The sequence below is a fragment of the Harpia harpyja genome, chromosome 1 (genome assembly GCF_026419915.1).
Source record: "Harpia harpyja isolate bHarHar1 chromosome 1, bHarHar1 primary haplotype, whole genome shotgun sequence".
NCBI lineage: Eukaryota > Metazoa > Chordata > Aves > Accipitriformes > Accipitridae > Harpia > Harpia harpyja.
This window is the reverse complement of record NC_068940.1, coordinates 70942031-70965972: the sequence shown is the minus strand read 5'-3', so window position 1 is coordinate 70965972 and position 23942 is coordinate 70942031. Positions and strand designations below refer to the sequence as shown.

The 23942-nt window shown below is 39.5% G+C and overlaps 1 protein-coding gene across 1 annotated transcript in view; it reads right to left on the bottom strand.

Moving 5' to 3' along the window:
- Nucleotides 1-23942, bottom strand: part of JAZF1 (JAZF zinc finger 1) — a 202863-nt gene that overhangs the window by 86888 nt on the left and 92033 nt on the right. Inside the window, exon 2 of the mRNA XM_052799301.1 lies at nt 4782-4854. Coding sequence (XP_052655261.1) covers nt 4782-4854 — 73 coding nt within the window. The remainder of the gene's footprint in view (nt 1-4781; nt 4855-23942) is intronic.

Below are 23942 nucleotides of genomic sequence, written 5' to 3'. Positions count from 1 at the left end.
ATTCCTTTCACAAATGCATATGCTCACAGAAATGATTGATTTTACTTCTAGTGGTATTAAAAAAGGAAGCAGAGTAAGGAAATTTGTTCTTGAGGAGTCAATGACCATTGAAAGGAAAGGGAAATGGGGGGAGAAGCCTGGAGCCTACAGGAATTTATAATGGTAACAGTGAGGCAAAATCTTGCTAGTTAAAAATAAAATCTGGAGGGAGGAGCAAAAATGTTAGGACTGGCTCAGAGATGTGCAAGGACAATCTTGGACTATTCACCCAAGAATGCCATCCAGTTTTGATCACAGGCTTCATTTGTGCTCCCAGTTGTGCACAAGAATAAACTTTACAGACATTCAACAGCCTTATTCAACAGACTGCCCACAGGCATCACTGAAAACGTTCACCCCAGTGTGCTGTAACTGCTTGCAGGATTGATGCTTAAAACATATTTTATTATGTAAGCTTTCTTGTATGATCTCAATTATCAATAGAAAACCACTATTAAAAAAGAACCTAGGATTAATGTAATTAAAAGTATTTTGGTAGCTTTTTAAAGATTTTAAGATTACAACAGTCTTTGCTTTCAACATTTCCCTAATAGAGCTATTATGTGATTGCAGTAGAAACACTATGTAATTAAGGCAGTTAATTAGTTTCAGTTGTAGGTGCATTCTGGTTTCCTTTTTTCCCCATCACGATGAAAATTTTTTAATCAAAGCAATTTCTGTATCTAAGGAAAATGTATTTTATAGATACTGTATTAAACCCACATTTAATAGTTCTTTTTGCAGCATATGCTTCCAATAATACAAGTTACTATAGCACTTCCCACCTTCTATTTTCAAGGTGAAATAAATTATGCTTTCCTCCCATTTCTGGTAGTTACCATCTCAAAGCTGAAATACCTTCTTTAAAACTTAATTGTAAAGGATTTTTCATTCATTAAGTTTTGGAATAAAAGCTTTTTATTTTTAGCATTTTTTTTTTAGCATTAACTTTTTAGCCAGAGGATGTATTTGTACACCTTTGTTGTCTTCTCACTTGTGCTAATAATGCTGGGATGTTTGTTTTGTTTTTTAAAAAAAAAACCAAACCATTCCCACAACAGCTGCTTTCATCACTAACAGGTAACCAGCAGTATTCATATTAAACAAATTTTCAAATATGCAAATACTGAGGAGTCTCTCTCCATTAGAGTGCACGAGCCTAAAGGCCTTGACAGTATGCTGCAACTCCAGGGCTTCACATTCCATGGTAATACAGCAATCTCAAGAACCATCACCTCCAAAGTCCCAGACTAACAGACTCAGAGGCACAAACAGCACTATGTAGGTCTCAATAAACACCAAGCAAAATTCATAGTCATGTTAATTAACTTAAAGCTATAAATACTGTATCTAAGTAGTAGTATAAGCAATATTAATTATTGCCGCTAATCACTGCATTTCAATGCAATACAAAATATAAAGGTGTCTTGACCCCTATACAAAGGAAATACCTCTAGAAAGTACTGGAGGATGTTGGCCCAAGTGCTCATTTGCAACTACTTCTGAGAGATCACAGCCAGTATCCCATTTATGTAGCAGCACCGTTGAGCTCCTTGCAGACAAACCACTCCTATATTTATAGGATGGAAGCAGATGAACTGCATCTGCTTTGGCAGTAGAGTGTCTTACTGACTCCAGTTTTGACTTCTAAGAAAGCAAACTAAAATTTAGTAGGGAACAATCATCAATACTGGGGACTGCATTAAGGCTACGCTAAACTTTGTCTGAGAAAAGGATTTGCAGCAATTCAGTCAGTGCCTGGTGCAAGTGTTTGATGTTGTGATAATAAACCATTATGACCTATAATTTATACCTTGTCCACTGGTTTTAAAAGGAACGTTATCTGTCTACATGAGGATCACACACTATGGAAGCTGCATCTGTGTGTAGTTACTGAAAGCTGTAATGGCAGTAAATCTCCAGCAGAGAAAGAGACGGAGCCTTATAGATTCAGACATCCACAATCTGAAGGTTGTTTCAAAACTTAAGAGCACATACAATATTGCTGTATTTATATGCCTGAGAAAATAACAAGGGGTAGAAGGGAAATGGAAACAAGAGTATGTTTCAGGTTGGAAGCAAAGACTCCTGTACCCTTCTGTCTCTACTATCTGCTTTACTGATACTTTATCCTCCCACCTATCAAAGCAGACAACCCAGATTTATGTTTTGTTTTGTTTTAGCTTATAATGGCCACCATACAACAGGGCAATGGGCAGAGCATAAAGCACACCACTTAATCTTTCTACCACAACATATATTAAGTGTACATCTTATCATACAATTTTGACAGTCCCTGAGAATCAAAAGTCCCTATTTTCCCAGGCTAGACGAGAGTGTATGGCCCACACAGAACACACTGAATATACAAACCTGCAGAGGAAGATTGTTTTAAGGTCTGGAACTCACAGCAGGAATGGAGCTAAGTTCAGTTCCACTTGGAAGCCATAAAAGCATGCGTTTAAAAAAAGTGCAGCAGTATCTGGTGTTTGATATCTAACAGTATGCAACATGTTTATGACATGTATTAGGCTACAAAATCTGAGTTCATAGCCTGGGACAACAAAGCAGGACTCGGCTCTGGCATATGTAGTGGTAAATAGAAAGGCATGTCTCATAGTGTAATGGATATTGCTGCTCCCTCAAGAGCTTGAGCTGCATAGAGCAGGTGGTTCAATGAAAGACATCAGCACTTTGGAAAAAATTAAAATACAATTAAAAGAGCAATTAAATAGCAGCTGGTTTAAATAAGAGTCAATTCAGATTGGGATTTACTATAAGAAAACTCAATTCAGTTCTGCAGAATTATTTCTCAGAATTGAAAGGGTAAGAAAGTTTGGACAAAATATGTAGTGAGTAACTAAAACTGTCTCAGTCACACAGAACTCAGTTAAAAAGGGTACCAAAATCATGAACTCTAGATGAGGTATCACTTTCAAACTACTTTAAAAGTAGTCTGATTCCAAATCGGACAATCAAGTCCCATGGCACTTTCTGTGGTCTTAAAGCAGCTTTTCCCTAATTTAAAAAAAAAATTCCCTCTCCCTCACGTTAAGTACAATAACCACAGAAGCAACAAAAGAAAATGCCCAAGTATATAATGGAAATAAGGAAACATACGAACATATACCAAAACATACCAAGCCTACATATTGGGAAAAAAAGAAAAAAAAAGTTTTATACATTAAATGAGATCAACACAAGTAAGTGTTAAAAGGGTCATGGTTAATTTCAAAATATGCTTTAAAGGGTAGGACCGTCTCCAGGAAGAACAGGATTTACTTGCCAAGTAGGCAATTGTGTCAATACCAGCTATTCTTAATCATCATAGTCTCATGTAGTGGAGAAAATTTAGTCATTTCACCAAGTGAACACCACTTCCTACTTTCATACCTCAAAGTCTTCTTCCCCCCCACAATGACACCCTTTCTCTACAGCAAATATTATACAAAGCCAAACGGTGGATTCTGTGTTTGTAAAAGTTTGTTGGATTTCTTTTTTTTTTTTTTCTTTTCTAACATGAAGTAGAATTAGAAAGAAATTTTGCATGATGTATGACCAATGAGAGTTTGAATCAACTCACTCTATCTTGAATTAAATTTTGGGTTACTCTTCCAGGCTTGTGAGTTTGTATCTCAACCTCTAGACAGGAAGAATACAAAAGGAAACTGGTGTCCCATATATAAAAACCAATAATCCCATACAGAATATTTTCCAAGAAATGCATTTCCCAAATCAACTAACTGGAACTTTCAACCACAGTACACCTGATCAAAAAAAATCAGTATGATGTAAAAGAATAATCCCAGAATAGCAGCATGTTGATTTACCTAGCACAGGAAAAAGTGTTTTAAATGGGGAATTACACTTCCTGTACAGTGTTCATTGAGGATTAGAAGACAGCTTGGCAAACACACTGAAAAAGGGGCACTGCAACTGCACAAAATCTTGCCATCTTTCCCTTCCATGCAGCATGCTCCATGGGTCACTTCCCTCCCAGAGGAAAAGTAATCTGAGCTACCTTCATTTAATTCTGAGATGTGCTTAGGTGAGAGGGAAGATAAGGAGCAGCTCTTGGGCTGCTCTTTACCATGACACAACCTGAGACACAAGCAGCCCTTCCATTCCTCCATGCTGGAATATTCTGGAGGTTTCAGTTCTGCCATCAGTCAATAAATTAAAAGCCAAGGCTCTGTTATTTAGATAAATGCTTTAAAAATTGGTTTAATTTCTTAAATTTTTCAAATTTGGTGTTATATAGGGCTGGTAAGCAAGATTTTTAAAGATGTACACTGTGGTTGAAAAACTTCTGAAGCACTGTAAAAAATTATCTTACATATTGAGCTATTATCAGTTAAATTTCACTTTTGATTGACCAAAAAAAAAAAAAAAAAAAAAAATTCTTTCTCCACTCACTTGTGCAGAGTACAAGAAAGCAGAAAAGTAAGCAAAGATAAATTATCTTGTTTTGCGCAAGATTTAGCTTAAACATAAAAGGCTAAAACCTTGTCCTGTAGGCATTTGTGCAGTGCAGCTGAAGGGCTGCTTGTGCCCTATATAAAAGTGATAAAAAGTTTAATTAAATTTTAATTCAACTGTCTTTCCAAAACAGGTGTTAGCATAGTGTCATATAACATGAAACAAAACAGAGTGCATACATAAGCATACTATTTTGGCATATGCATATATACATATATTGTGCAAACAAAGATCAGTTATACCTGAAAAATAACCACACTTACCTGTTAATGTAACTTAGAGCAACATAGGTTGGCTGCTGAAGTTCTTGTTTCTCTAATACACGTGGGTCTGTATCTGGAATAAAAAATACATACACTGAATTGAGCATCTACACTGAAACATATGGGATTGTATACTCCAAAGTAACATAAGTGAAGACAAGAGATACAAAATAGCTCAACCCGGTTTATCCACATAGAGTATACTTAGCGCAGTCATTCGTTCATTCATTCATAAACACAGTATTGCATTACTTTACACAAGAATTTGAAACATCAACAGTGATGTAATTTCCAACTGTCACACAAGCTTTCACAATCCCCCCCATAAATATTAGTTTTCACTGCTTTCCATGATTTACAGTGTTAAAAGATTCAAGCTTTCTTCTTTTTTAATGTAGCTATTTCTAAATATGGTTGACACATTTTGAGATGTTTCAATAGCTATTAGATCTCTTCAGCTGGGACTTGATACTTTTCTTCTGCATCTCTGAGTTTTGCTTTCTGCCTTCTCTACAGCTTATTTTTTGAAGCTCTCAATCAGAGGTCATACAAAAATGCACTTGAAGCAAATGCTTGCCAAGCAGCATTGCCCACCAAAAGCCCTGAAGCAAACACAATCCAATTCCCTCAAGTGCTAACTTTCTCACTCAAATGAAAGAATATGTTTTCAATCACTGTTTTCATTGTCCTTTTCAGTTAAGTTTTGCTTTCATCTAACGAAGAAGTAGTCTTGGTTTAATTTTCTGAAACCAAAACCAAGGGAGTATGCCCATAGTTTATGTAGTTTTCTTATATAAAAAAATAGGATTATATTGAGGTTTCAAATACAGCTTTGCCCTACATTGTAGAAGTGCACCTTTAGGAGCTGAGCATAAACAGTCTTTCAGAAGTTCCCAATGGAAAATGTGCATCATTCTTGTGCAGATTACTACATAGTCATTAACAACATATTTTGTGCATTACTTTAAAAGCAATTCTGGGTGCAACTTCTGCATTTTAACTATAAAGAATATAAACTGCTTTTACTAAATGGCTCCCCATAGCACTGCTGCCATCCATCTTTTATTTCTGCGAAGCATCTACTTTGTCTTGGGGGGGGCAGGGGAAAGAGGAACCCCAAGCGACAACTGTATTTTGGATTGTTCTTGCTTTGTCCTACAACTTTAAGCATTCTTAATCTTTAAAAGCTTATTATCTTGATAGCCACATTTGTTTGACCTGATCAGTTGCTTCTGGTGGTTTTTGTGGGTTTTGTTTTTAAAACATGATACAATTATTTTGCAATCTGTCTCTGCTGCTCTACCTTAAGGAAGATTTTTAACTGAACTGAATGGGGACTGTGTTTGAGGTAGGTGCATTTGTCACACCGCTGCCCAAAGCAGATAATGTCTTTATTCAGTGAGCAGGGAATCCCCTGTCCATTCTCCCCAAAGCTCAAACTGATCCTAATTTTTCTTCCTTCATTTGCCCCTGCAAAGCTCAGGCTCCAGGATTTGCTAACATGCTTTTATCAATATGTCCCTAAAGAGAAAAATACCTTTAAGGAAGTTCAGAGAAGAGGGATAAAAGCACAACTGCCAATCCAACCAGCAATCCCAAGCCTGTTATCCTTAAAAGGTGCAGATCTTGCTGGTGCTGGCGGAAATTCAGGAAGTACCAGCACACTGTGCTAACCAAAGACAGCAACGCATCAGCTGTCTTTCATGCTATCTTTATACTTCTCTGAGGAAGTTAGGTTCATGCAACACATAAAGATGTTTCACTTGCCTTTGTTTCTACAAAACCCACACTTATTTAGCAGGCCAAGCATACAACTGCTGTCAGGTGAGCTCTGTTAGATTTACACCTCAGTGGTGCATGGCCTGCCATGAAACTGTCTTGATCCAGAATGTTTGCAGAGCATTAATCCCAGCCAGGACTATTTGAGAACTGCCTCAACCCAAATTTAGGCATCTCTGGTTAAATGACGACATCTTTGCTAATCCAGTTCTTAAATGGGATTAAACTCCACCTACAAACAATGGTTTCTGTGACTGAAGGAGACAAAATTGGGGCTGGTTTACCTCAGAGTGCTGCATGTATCTGTGGGAGAGGACAAGGGAAAGCTCTAATGAAGAGTCCACCACCCTTCTGCTGCTCGCCAGCGGCTCACCGTAACACCAGCTGAAGATGAAAATGTGAAGACAAAAAAACAAAAGCCCCCTAACTTTTGTAGGACCGTGTTATCAAAGCACATAGAAATTTGCCTGCTGGCACCTGCACAAAGCAGAGTCCCATCTCTCAGTATGTGCTGCCTGACACACGAGGAATGCACTGCTGGCAGTCCCTATTCAGTGTATCTATCCCTTCCCCCTCCACATATCAGACTTCACATGTATTTCAAGTCTATTGTGTTGTATAAACCGATTCCACCAAAAAATAATCCAGGAGGTGGTCAAGAAAATCTTGTATGAATTTAGCACTCAAAATGCTTGCCACATTTTTATTCCTCTTGCAACCAGCTGCTGAGTTGCCAGTCACGAGAACGTTGCATTCACTTCTGCACTGTAGCAGGAACCATACGTAACACTGTTGGATATTATTTCTCTTCCCCAGCTATAATAACAGAAGAGAAAAAGAAAGCACAGAAACTTGCGCTGGGGCCACTGCATGGCCTTCAGAGAAGAGCAGAAAAGGGCAGAGACCAGGCCAGCTGTGCCACGGGTGCCAGCAGCCATGTGGCCCCAGCACAGCCCTTCCCTAGGTGGAAGGGCACGAAAGCCACACCAGCAGCCCCACCGCACCCACCTAAAACCTGCACAGCCTTGCTATCCAGGGCACACGTACAGTTCACTCACCACTGCCAGCTTTTTTCTCACTGTCTTAAAATGCCACCGATCCATTCCTTCCCGCCTCCATTCCCTCTTCCTCATCCTCTGCCCAACCTCAGCCAGTGCATTCCTCTCTCCTGCCCCTTCCTAACCCCAGTTCTTGCTACTCGTCCTGCCTCCCATCGTTCTCTCCTGCCCTCGCTGTCATGCTACCCACTCCTCCCCCCTCAAAATGTCCTAATGTACAAACAAGTTAAAAATCACATGGAGACATCTATAACCACTTGCTCACTCTTGTATCACAGGACTGGACATACATAGAACCCTTTCCCTGTACTGCCTCTACCCTGCAGCCTCTGACTCCATGTCCGTGTCCGTCCCCCCCTTATTGTATCTTACTTCCAATTTAGCCAGTCTCGACTTACTTTCTTGATGTTAATTAGTACACTTTTGAGCACAGGGTGAATATACATTATTGTTAACAACTACAAAAAGACCACAACCATCCCAGGCTTGCTTAAAAGAAAAAAAAAAAGACAATAATTAGCTTTTTTTTTTTAAGGCAGCAAACACAGCTACAGTGAGATTAAGCAGCAGTATTCCTTGATGCTGAACATTCAAGCCTGGACTACCAGTGCTCTGCTTCTCTCACACCTAAGTACATTCATACAGACACTAGCACCATTTTATAACACCACACATGCTGCTGAAAGCCACAGTCTCCAAACACGTGTTACTGCACTGACCAGGACGTTATGTATCAGCCAACACTCTCAACTATCTGACTCAGGGATGAGGAGCAGGGGAGGCAAAAATCTGTTGTCGATCTCACAAAACGGCCCTGTATAATGTTAAATGTTTAGTCAATGTTTCTTCAAACATGCATAGGCTGGTCAAAGTCATCCAAAAGTAGCCTAAATAGTTTCCAAACAGACACCTATAATGGATTAAACATTCACAGATGACAAATCTTTTTCTTAAAAAGTATTTAAGCAGTACAACCTGGGACTGGTCCGAGTTCTCTTTCTTATAAGAAAAATATCCTCACAGTACACACACAAAACCAACTACAGAATTTGAAGGGACTGGTTGATTAGCATTACTTTAACTAGTTACCCTTGTTTCTTGAATTAACATGGGCTATCGAAGACTTGCTACTTCATCAGTTTTGCTGTAACGCTTTAAATCTGGTAGAACAAATTGCCACCCGCTGTACGTTGGCTGCCTTCATTACTTGTCTCTTCTCATAAGCATTATGTTCCACTGATTTCATTCTACAGCAGGAAGAAGAAAAGCACTATGTACTTTCTGTAATGCCGTGGGGTTTTTTTAACAATGTTCTCTTATTTTACTGTGGTGTTAAAATTTGGAAACCCTGTTTTTTTCTCTTTTTCTTTAATGAAAGTTATTAAAATGTAATTTTCATTTCATATGAACTACCCCAGGATTTTGTTATGGGTCCCACCACCTCAGTATTAGAAGACTGAAGTGTGGGTGCTAACATCCACAAGAGAGAGTTACTCCACTGATCACCTATAGGATTAGGCACCTCCAATTTCTCACATCCACACCTGTTTCATACTGGGCAACCAGACACGTACTACGAGTGTGTAATTAAGGCTAAGACCATAAATTGCACTGTGCCATCTTTGAACTGCTCAGATGAAGCCAGGCATTTTCTATGGAGCATGTTCTAACAAAAAATCACTGACTACTGAACCAAGCCACAACAGGTGTGGGGGGTGTCCATAATTTAAAAAGACTTAGGTTTGAAAAACATATCTTCTATCAGCCATGCCATTACTTAAGCCAAATAGTTGCAACCAAAGCAAAAAGACAAAACTCCCCTTTCCAACCCAAGGGTGTTATTGCTGTTTAATCTCAAAAAAAGTAACAAAATGCCTCTAAATGTTAAGAAAATAATGGCCCTGCAAAGGATTTTAAAAGCACTAAAACCCCTATTTACAAGGACCAAGGACTTACAGTATGATCTATCTCCCAAGTGACTCGGAGATGTTTATAACAACCTCACCTTTTCGTGCAAGATCACACTGAGGTGAACTGCCCACGCAGAGGTCTCCCAGACTCACAACTGGCTTTGTCAGAACATCCATACACACGTTCCGCTCGCCCACCACCAGGTTTGCAGAGTGCCTGTCTTGTATTTCACTTGGCCTTGAAACGGGCTGATATAAGTCAGCTCAGCTAGTTAATTAAAACCTACACTTCCCTTGAAACTAGCTCTCTTCACTAATGATGCCAAGGCAAACATTTCTGTTGGCTTCCTCAAAAGTCCACAATTGTTCTTACGTGGATGTAGCTCAAAAGGCCAGAAACAGATAAATTCAATGTTACTGGAAACTGTTCCCTATCCAAAACCTCCATTACAAGGAAGCCATTATGAATTTCACAGTTTCAATTCCAAATGCAGTGTTATTCAGGTCTTTTCATGAATTTAAAGAATAAGATCACAGACAACTATCATTTTACAGATATTAACATGGTCCCCTAATTATATATTTAATAGAAAAATTTTTTCCCGCTACACTTCAAAGATGGAACATTGGACGATAAATACCATGATTCTGCAAGAGTTTTAAACCTACCTGACTTCAAGAACACCTTTAATATTTACGCACGAGTTTAAGTTCTTTCCAAGATCAAGGTGTTAAATGCCACAGAGATGCGTTTATCAAACTGTGAAATAGATTAGATACCAAACGCTTCCACGTTTCCAGATTAAACTCTAATTAAATAGATGACGAACAAAGCTACATTCAGGCAAGTACAAACAAGAAAACACTGTATTTATTTCAACTTTCACAGTTTCAGTGATCACTAGAGGCTCCAGGATATTTTTTTAGTACAAAATCCTGCCTGTTTGGTCTATCCCGGAGTTGCAAAAATTTCTCAGTTAGCTGCAAACAGTTTATTTCCCCTGTCAAATTGCTCGTAAGTGCATGAAGCTATGAAAAAAACCCCTAAAAGACACAGGCCACATAAATATTACAAGAAGGTCATGAAACTGCAGTCTTTTTGGCCCGCTGGGAGACAGCTCTGTCAGGCTGACTGCTCTACTGGCACTCTGCTGCTGCTCAAACAACGCCTGCGTACTTTCCACTCAGCAACTGATTGATTGTAATTGCTGCATTACCGCAGAAGGATAACGGAGTCCAAAGCCAAGGTAAAGCATCATAGGTCACATACCAAAGTTTAAACTACTGTGGACTTCTCCTAAAGCCTGCAAGCACAAAAAAGCTAGCGTTAATCTTAACAACTGCAAATTACATATTACACATGTAGGCAAGCAGTCAGCAAAAAGAATCATCAAACGGAAGGTTTATTTGAATGAAGGCTGCCTCAGGAAAAAAAGCCAACAAGTATATATTGAGAATGCACACATAGGCAGCTGGAAGGCACTGAAAGCAGCATCTGCTGACTTAACACCCTGGTTTAGCACACAGTAGCCTCTTCACATAGGTGCCCCTCACAAGGAAGCGAAGCAGTCTTCATGGAAGCTCCTGAAGAAAATGGGACTTTATAATAACTGCCTCTTCATAGGAAATGCACCCAGATCCCAGGGACACCACTCCAGCATTTTACCTTCGCTGGATGTTATGACTGCAGAACCGGTCAGAGGACATCACTGCAAGAGGGACTGTATAAAAAAGGTGGTGACAGAAGTTCAAAAACAGCCTGCTGAAAATTAAAGCACAAAACCTCCAAGAACACCACAACCAACACCATCCATTCACTGCTGCAGACCAGCACATGTGAAACTCCATTTTATAACACAAATTCTGTGAGACACAAGAGCTCGGAGCTTTGTCGTATGAGAAAATGGTATCTTGCCAGGTGATAAGGTAATATACGGTATTTCAGATACGCTACACAGAAACAAATCTGTGCTTTGGTCTTACAGCAAACAGAAGAGTAGAGCATTTTTTTATACCAGCAGAGTAGAATTTTGGTTTTTTTTTTTTATATAATGCTGTTACTGAGCAATCCTGTTTCATCCTTGCAAGCTGCCACTATTTAACTCAGACTGTGAACTGTTAGAAGTAATGGCCATCCCTTACCTCCCATTGCCTAGCCAAATAGGGTTCATGTTAAAGCTTTACATGTACTAACTTAATGCATAATTACTAAAAGGATTTCAGGTTAAAATGGTAGCTCAGCAACACAACTGAGTAGATCATTTGACATTTTCAGTTTTTAATTTAAAAACCAAATAGCCAAGTAAACGTAAACACAAGGATTTGCAAATCACATGAAAAGTATCTTCCATTAAAAAAAAATATAATTGTGATATAACCACATGTAATAAAAAGATATTTCAGATATGGAAAAAAGCAAAGAAAAAGAATGCATTGAGTCCAATTGTGGATCCTGAATCTTTAAAATGTTCTAACTTCTGCAATTAAGTTAATTATTTCACACTAGTAAGTGATCACAGTGCTCCTCAGTTGCTGAAAGCAACCTTTGGATCTGCCATGCTGTCTTCAAATAGGCAATTAAAGTGAAAAATGAGAGTGTGCATAACTTTCCAGTGCCATATATTATATATAAATAACACAACATACAAATAAGAACAGGACAGAAGTTCTCAACCCAAACACTTGATCAACTTAGTCATGTCTTCATCTGTTTATTTGAAAATATATTACTTTGCTACTCTTGTGGCCCTTATTACAGACAATCTACTGCCTTAAGAAGAGTTTTCCCTTGCCAGAAATTACAAGAACTTTCTATTCCTCTGTCCCCAAAATAATTTCCATTAACCAAGGTTGGACAGTATCAAACGTGCTAGGAAAACTGCGAGGTAGTGGACAGATCCAAGCAACTGATCTGTTCCTCAGTGGGGCAATCTGGTTGATCAGAACTTGCCTGCGGTTGCCTAAGAGTTGCTTTCTTGCTTTATATCTATTTACAGTACTGTAAACCAAGTGCAGAATTTGTGAAATTCTTTATTTAAAAGATTAGAAGAAAAAAAAAAAAGCATCAATATCCTGTAAGCGTTCTTAGTGGGAAGCTTGAAGGTCACATGCAGCCTGTGAGGAACAACATCACAGCTCCCTTCCCATCCTTACAAGGTGTGCAAGGTCTCCGTGTACCATCCTGCATTCCTGTTGCTTTCCCAAACTCCCTCGCTCCGGCAGGGAGCATCCTCTACATCTAGCATCCTTTCTTAACAGAGAAATTCAAACTGTGGCCTTTCCTGGTTCCATTAGAAGCGGTGCTGAATAGAGATAGAGCCCGTGGGCTAGCCCGTGGCCTCTATCTCTAGAGGCACGTGGGCCTCCTCAGCTCTCTGGCACAGCTAAACAACAGGCTACCACCTTACCACCTACAGCCTGCAGTTGCCTCTGGCAGAAGGGATGGCACCTGATCAACCAGTTTTTAAGCCACCTTCCATGCACCCCCTCCTCGAAAAACCCAACCAAAACTCCAGCAGCAACTACAAAGCAGGGAGCTGTGTAGGAGGGTATAACCGTCATTCATTAAGAGAATATTACTGTGCACTGTGATTGCAGACATCCTCATAATATTCTCGGTAGCTCATGTCTCAGAATATAAAAAGTAATGCTGTAAATCAGATACTTTATTTCTATTTAAACAGAACGTAATTGCTGGTAACTAGCTGCAGAGCTACAAATGTCAAAAAGGCATCTCATGATCTTCCAGATGTAGTGAACTGCAAGCACACTTCATGTGCCATGATGCTTTTCCACTTATTACGTTAATTAGTTTTTATTTGAAACATACAATTATTGTTGCAACCAAATGCAATAATTAACAGTTACTTTTAATAGGTAAAATATTCATTAATCAAATCAACAGGAGATCAGCAGAGTGCTGGAAAGGTCCCTTAGAGAAGCGAGGGAAAAAAAATGTCTGCTGCTATTTTATTTTACTTTTTAAATTGTGAGATGTATTCAATTTTTAAGCATTTGAAATGTTAACATCTTGCAACTTTTAAGTGCAGATATACTTAATGAAGCTTAAAATAGAGAAAAATTAGAATGACATTTTCACAGAATTTCCCAACATTTAATTCAAGTCAAATAATCTCATGAGGTGCCACTGGAGAGTGTTAAAATAAAAGGTCCATTTGCACTTAACAGTCAAGCACACAGAATATAACATATATTATTAGTAATCTCTACAATGATCCCATTTCAGTAACTAAATGACTATTTTTATTCCTTACCACACTATGATGTTTCTTTTGTCCAAGAGTTTTAAAAACTCATATACTGTGGAAAGGCACTCACCTTTAATTCACCTGAATTGGGGAAGGTCCCCAAAATTAATTAAAAATCCAAAATTTAGGGATATTATTCTATACTGAAACGATGATAAAACCACCTTCATGGCACGCAGCACTGCCCCCGAACACACACACCAGCATGATGGTCTCTTTAATCACTTTTGTAGGCCCCAACTACACTTGGTGTCCTCTGCACAAGTGGTAACGCCACAGCTATGCTGGCAGAGCCTTCTGACAGGGACACAGCAAGAACACATCAAAAGGACTTCTTTTGTTCACGTAGTTGTATCACCACCCCAGATGACATACGAGGCCAATAAAAACACTCTGCCTGCATAGCTGTGACCGCCCCCTGCCCCTGGAGGCAAGCTGGTACGAGGATGCCCATCGGGGAAAGCATTTTTCATTCCCTGCGCTGACAGGCTGGAGAGAAAGTAAGAAAAGGGCTGGAGGGTGCTTTCCAATGCAGACCCAGTCCTGCATGCAGATTTTCTAGGTGTTCAGTCAAAACCCTGTTTCCAAAATTCACACATTTCTCCACTCTTTAAGGTCATACTCATCATTACCCATTACATTTGGAAACCGACAAAAAAGAAAAATGAGGAGCATTCATCTTGCATTTTGCCAAAATTACGAGGAAATAATTTTTGCAGTTGGCAATGGATTGATTGAGGGTTGAGTTTAGTGGGTTTCTATGAGAACACAGGGCTGGCCTGGGCAAATCCATTGGGAGGTTTGGCCTTTTTTGGGCAAAACTTGGTAACTAGTAGTAGAAGAGCAATCTTTACATAAACCACAAGTCTGTGCTTTTTCAAATGAAGCATATGAGGTGAGTACATGCTTAAATCCATGTTTTATGATAAACAGTTTTGCATAAAGCAAGCAGTTACTTCAAACCAGCTAGTTTTCCTATTAAAAAAATTGAAAATTTATAGGTTTCTGTTTTGCTTTTTCATTATTATTACTCAAATACTCAAACCCTTGTTCTCATCTAGTTTTAATAATGAAAACCTGGCTAAACATTCCAAAATAAATAAAACCTAGTATTACTTTAAATAAAAGTTCAAAATATATATCTTGACAGTTCTGATGCTTGAGGGTTTTATTTCCCAAAGTAGTAATGATCTCCAGGAGTTAAAATAATATGATTATATCCCAACTCCATGGCCAGCTAAACCACAACTGAACTGCAGTGGCACATATTTCATTCGCAATGTCAGAAGATCTCCATTTCAGACTATCAACATAGCACTAAATTTTCAAGTGCCATTGAAAACAGGCCACTTCTAATTTTGGCTGGAAACACTAAAACGAACCACTATAGGCAGCACAGCTAGTATTTCATAAGTTAAACTTCTTCATCTTTACCAGGAATCAAAAAGGGAAACTTTTTTTACTGCAAGTTATTTACTGTGTTTACTTCACTCCTCCACAAACAGTGGTTGCGGGATTTTTGGGTTTATTTTGAGGGAGGGCTGAATTAGAAGGAAATAATACATATTTTTCCTGTGAGTCACTAAAATTGCTAGAAGAAGCTTATCTTCTGAGCTACTACTTTGCACAGTCTTGTAGGAGACAGACTGGATTCCTAATCTTCACTTCCTGCTGACAGGAACAGGGAGTGCACAAAACTAAGCAATTACTTGTGAGGAAGAAGGAAATGGCATCATTACTTAGCGTTACTCAAGAGAACCTCCCTCCAGAAGATGGCAACCATGCCCGGTGGAGCCAGAGGCTGGTGGAGCAAGGATGGGAACCAGCTGTGTAAGAATGCCAGATGCTCAGATAACCTTAATTTCCTGAAATGTCTTTTCCAAAATTCATTTGGACATACTGTGTCATTCACAATTTTATTATTTTATCTCACTGGAAATAATTTCACTACCAATACGCCTTATCCAAGGCTGTGAGCAACTCCACATTTGTCACCAGTGCTACACATGAAACATCCAGCAACAAGCCCGCCCCACAGGGAACAAGAAACACACACATACGCATATCATATATGAGTACATTTCTTGCAGGGAGCGGGGTGGGGTGTCCCTCTCTCTAAGAGGAAGACATCATCACTGAAAATAGTGCACAAATGTGAACCTAACATTGTGAGATGAAAAATCTACTTCTCTGCAAACAGATTGACAATAAACCTAAATAAAAATAGTTATCCGAATCTGCACTTTTCAAAAGTCTAACACTCAATCATTGGGTTAACAAGGACGGTATGGAAGAAATTTTTAAAGTGCTGTTAGCCATCATCCTTGAGCAACAGGACTATTTCGTTTGCCCTTAAGTACTAACAGTGGAGCAGATACTCTGCACTTCTGTACCTTTGCTATCTGTTCTTGAGAGAGAATTTCAAATTATCTTCTCTTGAGAACTAGTAAAGTGAAATAGATTATTCCATGGACTAAAGTTACCACTTCAGTTCCAGTATCTCCAGCTGTTGGAAGCCAAGTGTGGCAAGTGGTTTGGTGCCCTCCACTGAATGACATGTGGCTACCTCAGTCCAGCTCCTAGAGGACAAGAGTTTGCAGAGCAGGGAAGAGGTGAAGTCTCACAGCTTGATCAAAACGGAATCCTGTCATTTGCAACGGTCTGAACTGATACAACACAGATAAAACCGAGGTTTTACCCTCACCCAACCACTCACAAACTGAGGCTTGCAAAGGGATAAGAGGAGACATTTTCTCTCCTGGGGAACGCTGTGCCAGTTTTCTTGGTAAGAAAACTTCAAAGTTTTCGGCATGGCCAGATGACATTTTCCTCATCATTAAGCCCAGCTCAGATTTCCACACGCTGACTCACCCCGGTGTGTCATCCGCGAGAGGGGATGAGAACTGTAACTCACAGAGAGAAAGTCGCTTTTAACTCTTAACCCCACCAGCCAGGGAGGGGAAACACCCTTCCCACAGCGGGCAGCGTCAGCCACTCCTTCACGGGGAGACACAAGGGAAAAGAAACGCCTCGTACCAGTCCTTAGTAGAAGATAAAAGACAAACGAGACATTCAGCTCTGGCGCGAAAAGACACGCCACCGGCGGCGGGTCGCTAAAGCGAGGAGGATCAGTTTGCACTGGATTTACCACAGCCTTTGCAAACCTCCCGTGCGCTTCCATGCGGGGACGAGCACGGCCTGCCCCACCCGCCCGCCCGCCCAGCCAGCGGAGACCGACACGCACCGACAGGGCACTGCCACCCGCCCGGCTCCGCCGAGCTCGGAGGCCGCAGCCCCGAGGAGAGCCAGGCCCGCCGCGCCCCCTCGTGGCGGCGCCGGCGGCGCCGGCAGCGCGGCCCCAGCCGCCAGCGCCGTTCGCCCGCCGCCATTTCCCTTCCCGGGCGCAGCTGAGGTGCGGAGCGGCCGGCGCCTGCCGTTTGACGGACGTTATTTCACCTGCCGTAACAGGAGGGGGCTTCGAGCCGTTTCACCGTCTGAGTTTTCTCCTCACAAGACACCGGCGGCAGCCGCGGTGTTTCCCGTCATTTCTGGCAGGCACGTAGCCCCCTCAGGTGCTCTACGCCAGTGGTGACGGGAAGGATGGTCGGGGAGGTACCTCACTTAATACCAGCAGCAACAAGATAACAACAACAACAATAATAACAATATCTGTTCCTGTCAGGGGAAGCCAGAGCTGTCAGTCAGAGCAAGCAACTGAGAGGAAACGGGAGCGTGACAACCTGCCACCGAAACGCGGGGCACTGCGAGTGCCACATGGAGGCCCCGGCTCTGTGACTGCGGGCCGCTGTGTTTTGAAACAGGTACACAAAACGGCTCCCCTGATGAACACGGCCGATACGCTGGTTCACCTTCACAGAAAAGAGGGGCATGCAGCAGCCTCGGCCTTTATTGCCACTCAGTACCATTAAAAATTTCTGTTAGAACTTACAATATTATCCGCCGCTTAAATACTAAGTGTATCACTCCTCTTTAGCTATTTCTTTCCAGTAATTTCTTCGAAACAGAAAGGTATGGAGATACTTTTTCTACTTAAAATAGAAAATAAATTCAGATAAGCCTAAAAATGCTGACATTAAGTAGAGATTTAAGGAAATCAATGCATTTAATAATTGGTGATGTTTTAAGGCCAAGGCATGTTCTTACACATTCTATTTTTACTTTATTATCCCAATGAAAAACATGCTGTGTCAACAAATAAAAATGAATTTCCCAGTGTGAACACAAAGGAAATGTAATAAGTTACCAATTCCTTTAAAATTCTAATACTCTCTTTGCCCTCACATAGAATTTGAATATAGAATTATTAAACAAATAGTCACACCAATGAATACAAAGTTAGCTTACCATAATTAAAAAAACATATTTCCAATTAAGACAACAGGAAGACTATTCACTAAAAAAGCTCAAAAAACATTACATACAATTCTCTGGCTCCCACAGTTTTGCCTGACATTCATGTAAGCTGAAGTGTCTGTACTTCCTTAATGTTTGTTTCACGTAATAAAAAGCAACAGAAGGGCACTGCACTTTTGGCAGGTGAAAGTGATGTTCCAGGTTCAGAGAAGTCAAGCTCAGGAAGGCTTCTCAGCAGAGAAAGCTCATTTTCTGCTCAGGAACACCTAAGAGTATCAAGTAATCTAATAAATACACTGATACATCCAATATCTGTTTTAATTAAGTTAGGGTAAGATAAAAGATACAAAAGAGACAATCTCCTACAAACAAAAAACTCCTTGCATTGAATTATGTATAAAGAAAATCCGTTCACTCATTTTTGCATGTGAGCTTGAAATGTTGTGTATTTCTGATGTCTTGTAAGAATGCATCAAGCGATGCCTCACTCCTAGTTCAGTACAACTTCAAAAGGCAGTACTGCTCTGTTTCAAAACAGTGTTAAATTTACTGTATTTATAAGTCTGTAGCCATTTGAAAACAGGATTATTCAGAATCACCAAAACATCAGTTATTTTGCTCTTCTTATGTATTTTAAGTAATGAGAATTCAAGAGCTTGGAAACAGGTAGGGGAGAAAGGAGGACATCAGTGATGTTGAAAACTCAGGCAAGGCCTTCTCAGATCATGATATCTAAATATCTACAGTATATATACACCTTTCCTGGTATCTCGAATAAAAGATGCACATTCCTCTAAACAACCCAACTGCTAATTTTACATTTAATTACTATCAAAAAAAATTACTTCCTAAAGTGATAGTTTAGTACCTTCTAAATTCTACTATTCTTACTACTAAAGAGCAATTAACTGTTAGAAGTTGATAGCATTATCCATTATTACAGCAATAAATCTTAATTTTTTTTTAATTCTGCACTGTTCCTACTCTGATCAACAGCCAATTATGAAATAAAAAGCACAGCGTACATTTATCAAAATTATTTAAGGGATATGATAAAACGGAGACACTTAGTAGATAAAGGTTCTGATGCCAAATTTAAGGACAATTTAAACTCTGATGAATTTTGCTCAATGTTTATTCAGCTATGCTGTTACTTTGTTGGAATTATTTTTAAACACAGTTTTATAAAATTCTCTAAAAAGTATTAAATAATTTGGCCCCCAAATACTACCAGTTTATAGAAAGACACTTTCACCTTTAAAAATAATAGTTCTTTCTCAAAACATATTTCAATAATCATCTTACAAATGTAATTGCACAGAACGTTAGAAAAATAACATCACCTTTCCAAGTATGCTGTTACATCCAACAGCAGATGGTTTCCCATTTGTAGTCTGTTTCTCTCTTCTCAAGAAACAGCTTAAAAAGTTTAACCAAACTCTTTAAAATGTTTCCATCGAACACTTATTTAAAAAGGTATGGCCTATTAAAAGTTATTTGTTCAGAGGAAGAGCTTGTTTGGTCTGCTGTTTCTAAACAAACTAATAAAAGAATCCAACTGGCAACAAAATCTTTCTCCAGGTTCAACAGACACCTGCATATCAGCATCAGGACAATGTAACTGCATTCCTGCCGGGATTAGTTCACAATATTTAACTAAAGTTGCTTTGAACTCTCCTTGTATTCAGGACTAATATGGAGTAAATAAGTGTGGTAGTTGGATTACAAGAGAAATGAAGACCACCAGCAAGAATACTCCCCTCCTCCAAAGCATTTCCCCTGCCCCTCCCAATAAGCCTTTTCTATTCCCTGTTTCTAAATACATCTACTAAGGCTAAGTGAAATATCTCCCTCTCCTTTCAGTTTGGATTTTAGCAGCTTTTAATATTCATTCCTTAATGCAGTGTCAGTGTGCTCATCCCTTGCTCTACAGAGTGGTATTGATTTGCAGAGAGAAGCAGAGAAATGCCTAGTAACTCCTCCGTAATTTATTCTAGCTGTAAAGCTTTTCACTACAGTCAGTAGACTACCTAATAGCCTAGTCAAAATGAAGACAAACATCTTCTATGACAGCAAACTGTGGGGAAGGTGGCATGAATTAAAAGAGTATGGAAATAAACACCTTAAACAAACCACCTCACTGGGAGACTGACATGGCCTGTCTGCCAATGAACTGCAGACAAGATGCTTAGAAAAGCCCCATAACAAAGAAAAAGCTGCATATTGTTCGAGGGTTCCCATGTCAGCACCACCCCTGAAGCCAAAAACATTAATAACTTTTCTTTTGCTTTTCTCCTTTCTGGGGAGGAGAAGGGAGCTGAAATCAAAACAAACACACACAAGTATCTAAAGAAGATTGCTTTTACTGCTAGTTGAAATTTGTCCATGCCAAGTACTAATGTAAAATGCTGGGGTTGAAGGTTTCTTGGTTTTGTTTTGAAAGAGGTAACAGAGTCTCACAATTTGGCTGAATTGCAAAAAGCTTCAGACACTCCTTACCAGAGGCTCTCCACTGCATCAGCTCAGAAGCCAAGCTTGCCAATTTGATGAGGTAATTAGCCTTACTTACATCTTTTCTTAATTAGACCTACCTTTTTCTCCTTTACGTACTTGGAAAACACTTTACTAAATTTAGTAACAATGAAATGTACCCGACTGACAGCTGTCAAAAAATGCTCTCTGTATTGCCTTGGTAAGCAGAATTTCAATATGAGCAGTCAAAATACAAGTTTTTCTATTGTTATATCACTGGGGTAAACACTTTTCAGCTTCCAAGTCTGAAGGCGTGTACTGGCATATCATTCCAATATAGGATGAGACCCAAATACTCCAACAACCCTTTGCAATCTGACTTCCAACAGAAAGAAATCTGGTGGAGTGGGTTGTGGAAGGCAGGCACAGAAAGGTACAACATGCTCTAACATTCCTCAGTCTAAATTGTCAGTGAACTAGGACAGAGGTGGATGACAGGAGGCAGACTGCACTACAGTCATGATGCAGCCTGAGGTAGCGTCTGCTGGAAAGACAATAGTCCATTCTCCATGTCCACACAATAAATGGCCTTCTCTCCACAGCTACCAGCTAAGATTATAAATCAGCATGTTTTGTAATATTAAAAGCTGCTCCAGCTGCAAAGGAACCAAGATCATAAATTATTTTCAATGCACCTTTGAACAGCATCAGGCAGGAGCGAGGCTTTCCTGAGAACGTTAGACAGCTGTAAAATAGCTGCTTCAAATTTAGTGTCTATTACAGGAGATGGAAAAGACCTGTATGAAGTATTTAATTAACAGATCAAGCCAGTAAAGACCCATGAGGAAAAAATTAGGCTCTTAGCAAAAGGTTTTAACTCTGTTTCTTAAAAAGATTACATTTTATATTGTGTGCTGTTTTTGAACTGAATTAAGACAAAAACCTGGGTTGAAGAACATCTCCAGATCTCATCTCCCCATTGCTATTAATGCATGTCAAGTTAACAGGGGGAATACAGTTTGAGGTATTTGTCAAAAGGATCAGCATGCTAACTAGAGGTCTGGGGAATCCATACACTAGCTCTTCCTCACACAGGCATGAAAAAGGTCATTACTAATCAGTTTCTTTTCTCATATGAAGCCAAGTGGCTCTTAATCTCCAGCTGATCACTTAATTTACCAAAAAGGAAAGTAGACTACTTTTTCTACAACTCAATGGCAGCTATGCAAATTAGTTACCTATGCAAATTACATTTCTGCTGTACACTAGACCTGGTTATTTAAGAGCAGATTTGGAGTGGAAGGGGAAAGGAACATTGTAGTATCTGCCATGACCATTAAAGGATCCTTGAATTCTCTGGCTAACGATGATCAATAGCTGCAATTACTGCTCAATGCTTTCACTGAGACTTGGACTCTGAATGTGAGAAGCAGAGTATGTTATGAAATCTGAATGGATGCCATCAGTAAAAGAACCACAGTTACTTTTCATTAAGTCCAGTTATGCTCAACATGAACCAGGAAGAGAGCCTACTAACTAGCCCATTGGCTGGAACAGTGGACATAGAGACGGTAACAAGCTACACCACGTACCTCTTAAGACAGGACCCCTAAGAAGTGAAGCAGATGCGAGAGTTTCATGGACTCCATTGAACAAATTAGGAGATGACATAGAATATTATACCCTTTTCTGCTTCTTTCAGCAAGTTCAGACACAGCCCTATTCTCCAGCATAACCAAGACATTCTAGATCTCATTTTCTGTCCAGGTATAAAGATCTTCATATAACAAGGAGCAGTTTCATTCCAGGTTTAAAGCAAAGATGAAAAAGAATTGTCGTGATGCAACTGGAAAAACATTACATGTTAAGTATTGTTTTAGCCCACCACCGCTAATGGTAAAGCTTATCTTAAAGAAAATTATTAAGTACCAAAGTTAATTTTGGTCCAAATTTTAAACAACAGAGTGAATGTTCTGCACTGGCTAGAATCAAAGGCTACAGGTTCCATTTCCAGCTCAGCCACAGACTACTTCACAGTCCTGACAAACTAATTTCTTTGCTCAACTCACCTTTTTTTTTTTTTTTTTTTTGCCTCAACCCTTCTTCTGTTTGCTGTGGATAAAATTAAATGAGATTCCTTATGTTACATTATATTTGCTGGCATAACTGAGTATCTACAGTAAGTTGTGAGCATAACTACTTAAAAATCTTGCCATAAACACGTCTTTTCACAGTTCCAACAAAAACAAAATCCCACCTGCCTACATTACCAGTAGTATTAAGACAGTCATACTTTACAGTGTACCACTGTAAATAAAGACACAAAGAGCTCAAGCTGTAAGGTACAACGTTGAGGAGAAAATGCAAGAGATTCTGTCCTGTCAATGTATATAACACTAGTCACTGCCTGCATCCAAACATTCAAGTGCTTGGAGCCACCAAAACAGAGCGATCACGGTGGGTGGGGAGGATGACACCTAAAACAACCACTACCACCGCGAAAATCAAAAAGCAGCACTCAGTTTGAGTTCATTGTCACATTCCTGGCAAAATGTCTGCTGAAGCACTGCAGAGAATTTTATAGACCTAGAGGAGACACTGAAGAAATACAAACAAATCAATGAATACCAGCAGTGAGAGATAAACAGTTTCAAATACTTCATACAACTAGAACCACTTTGCAGCCAGATTCACTGCCAAGATGAAGACTTGGAAGGCTTCTGTCAGACTATCTCCAATTACAGTGCTTTATGGAAACACAGGGGATACAGTATGCCTTGATGAGAAAAAACAGTGTATATATAGGCTCATCATCCTCCAGCAGAAAGTACTGAGGTAAGTACTAGTTGTTATGGATACGTCTGCATAAGTAATGGGCGTTATTGCATCTAACCTTCAGTTTTCATTTATTTTGTATTGCAGGGTGTGGGCGTGTGCATAGAGATTTATGTTTTATGTTATGAACTTTCAGCTGCCACAAAATCCTAAGTGTTCTTACATTGTGTGACTGAAAAAACACCTTCAAGCAATGAATTTAATGTAAAACCAGAGGAATCAAATATGATGATATTTAGAAGACTTTAGAAGACTTCGAAAAATGCACTGCTGATTGTTCTTTCAATCAGTTTGTGTATCGCTCAGAAGTCTTAAGAACTATTCTTTGATAAACAATGAATATAAGCTGTTTCTCACTGCGTACACACAATTAAATGTGACTAGTTTTCATGACAGAACAGATACACAATGCACTTGTGTGTTCCTTTTGTCAACTGACCTCTTATGCTAAGAGCTGTTTTTCTG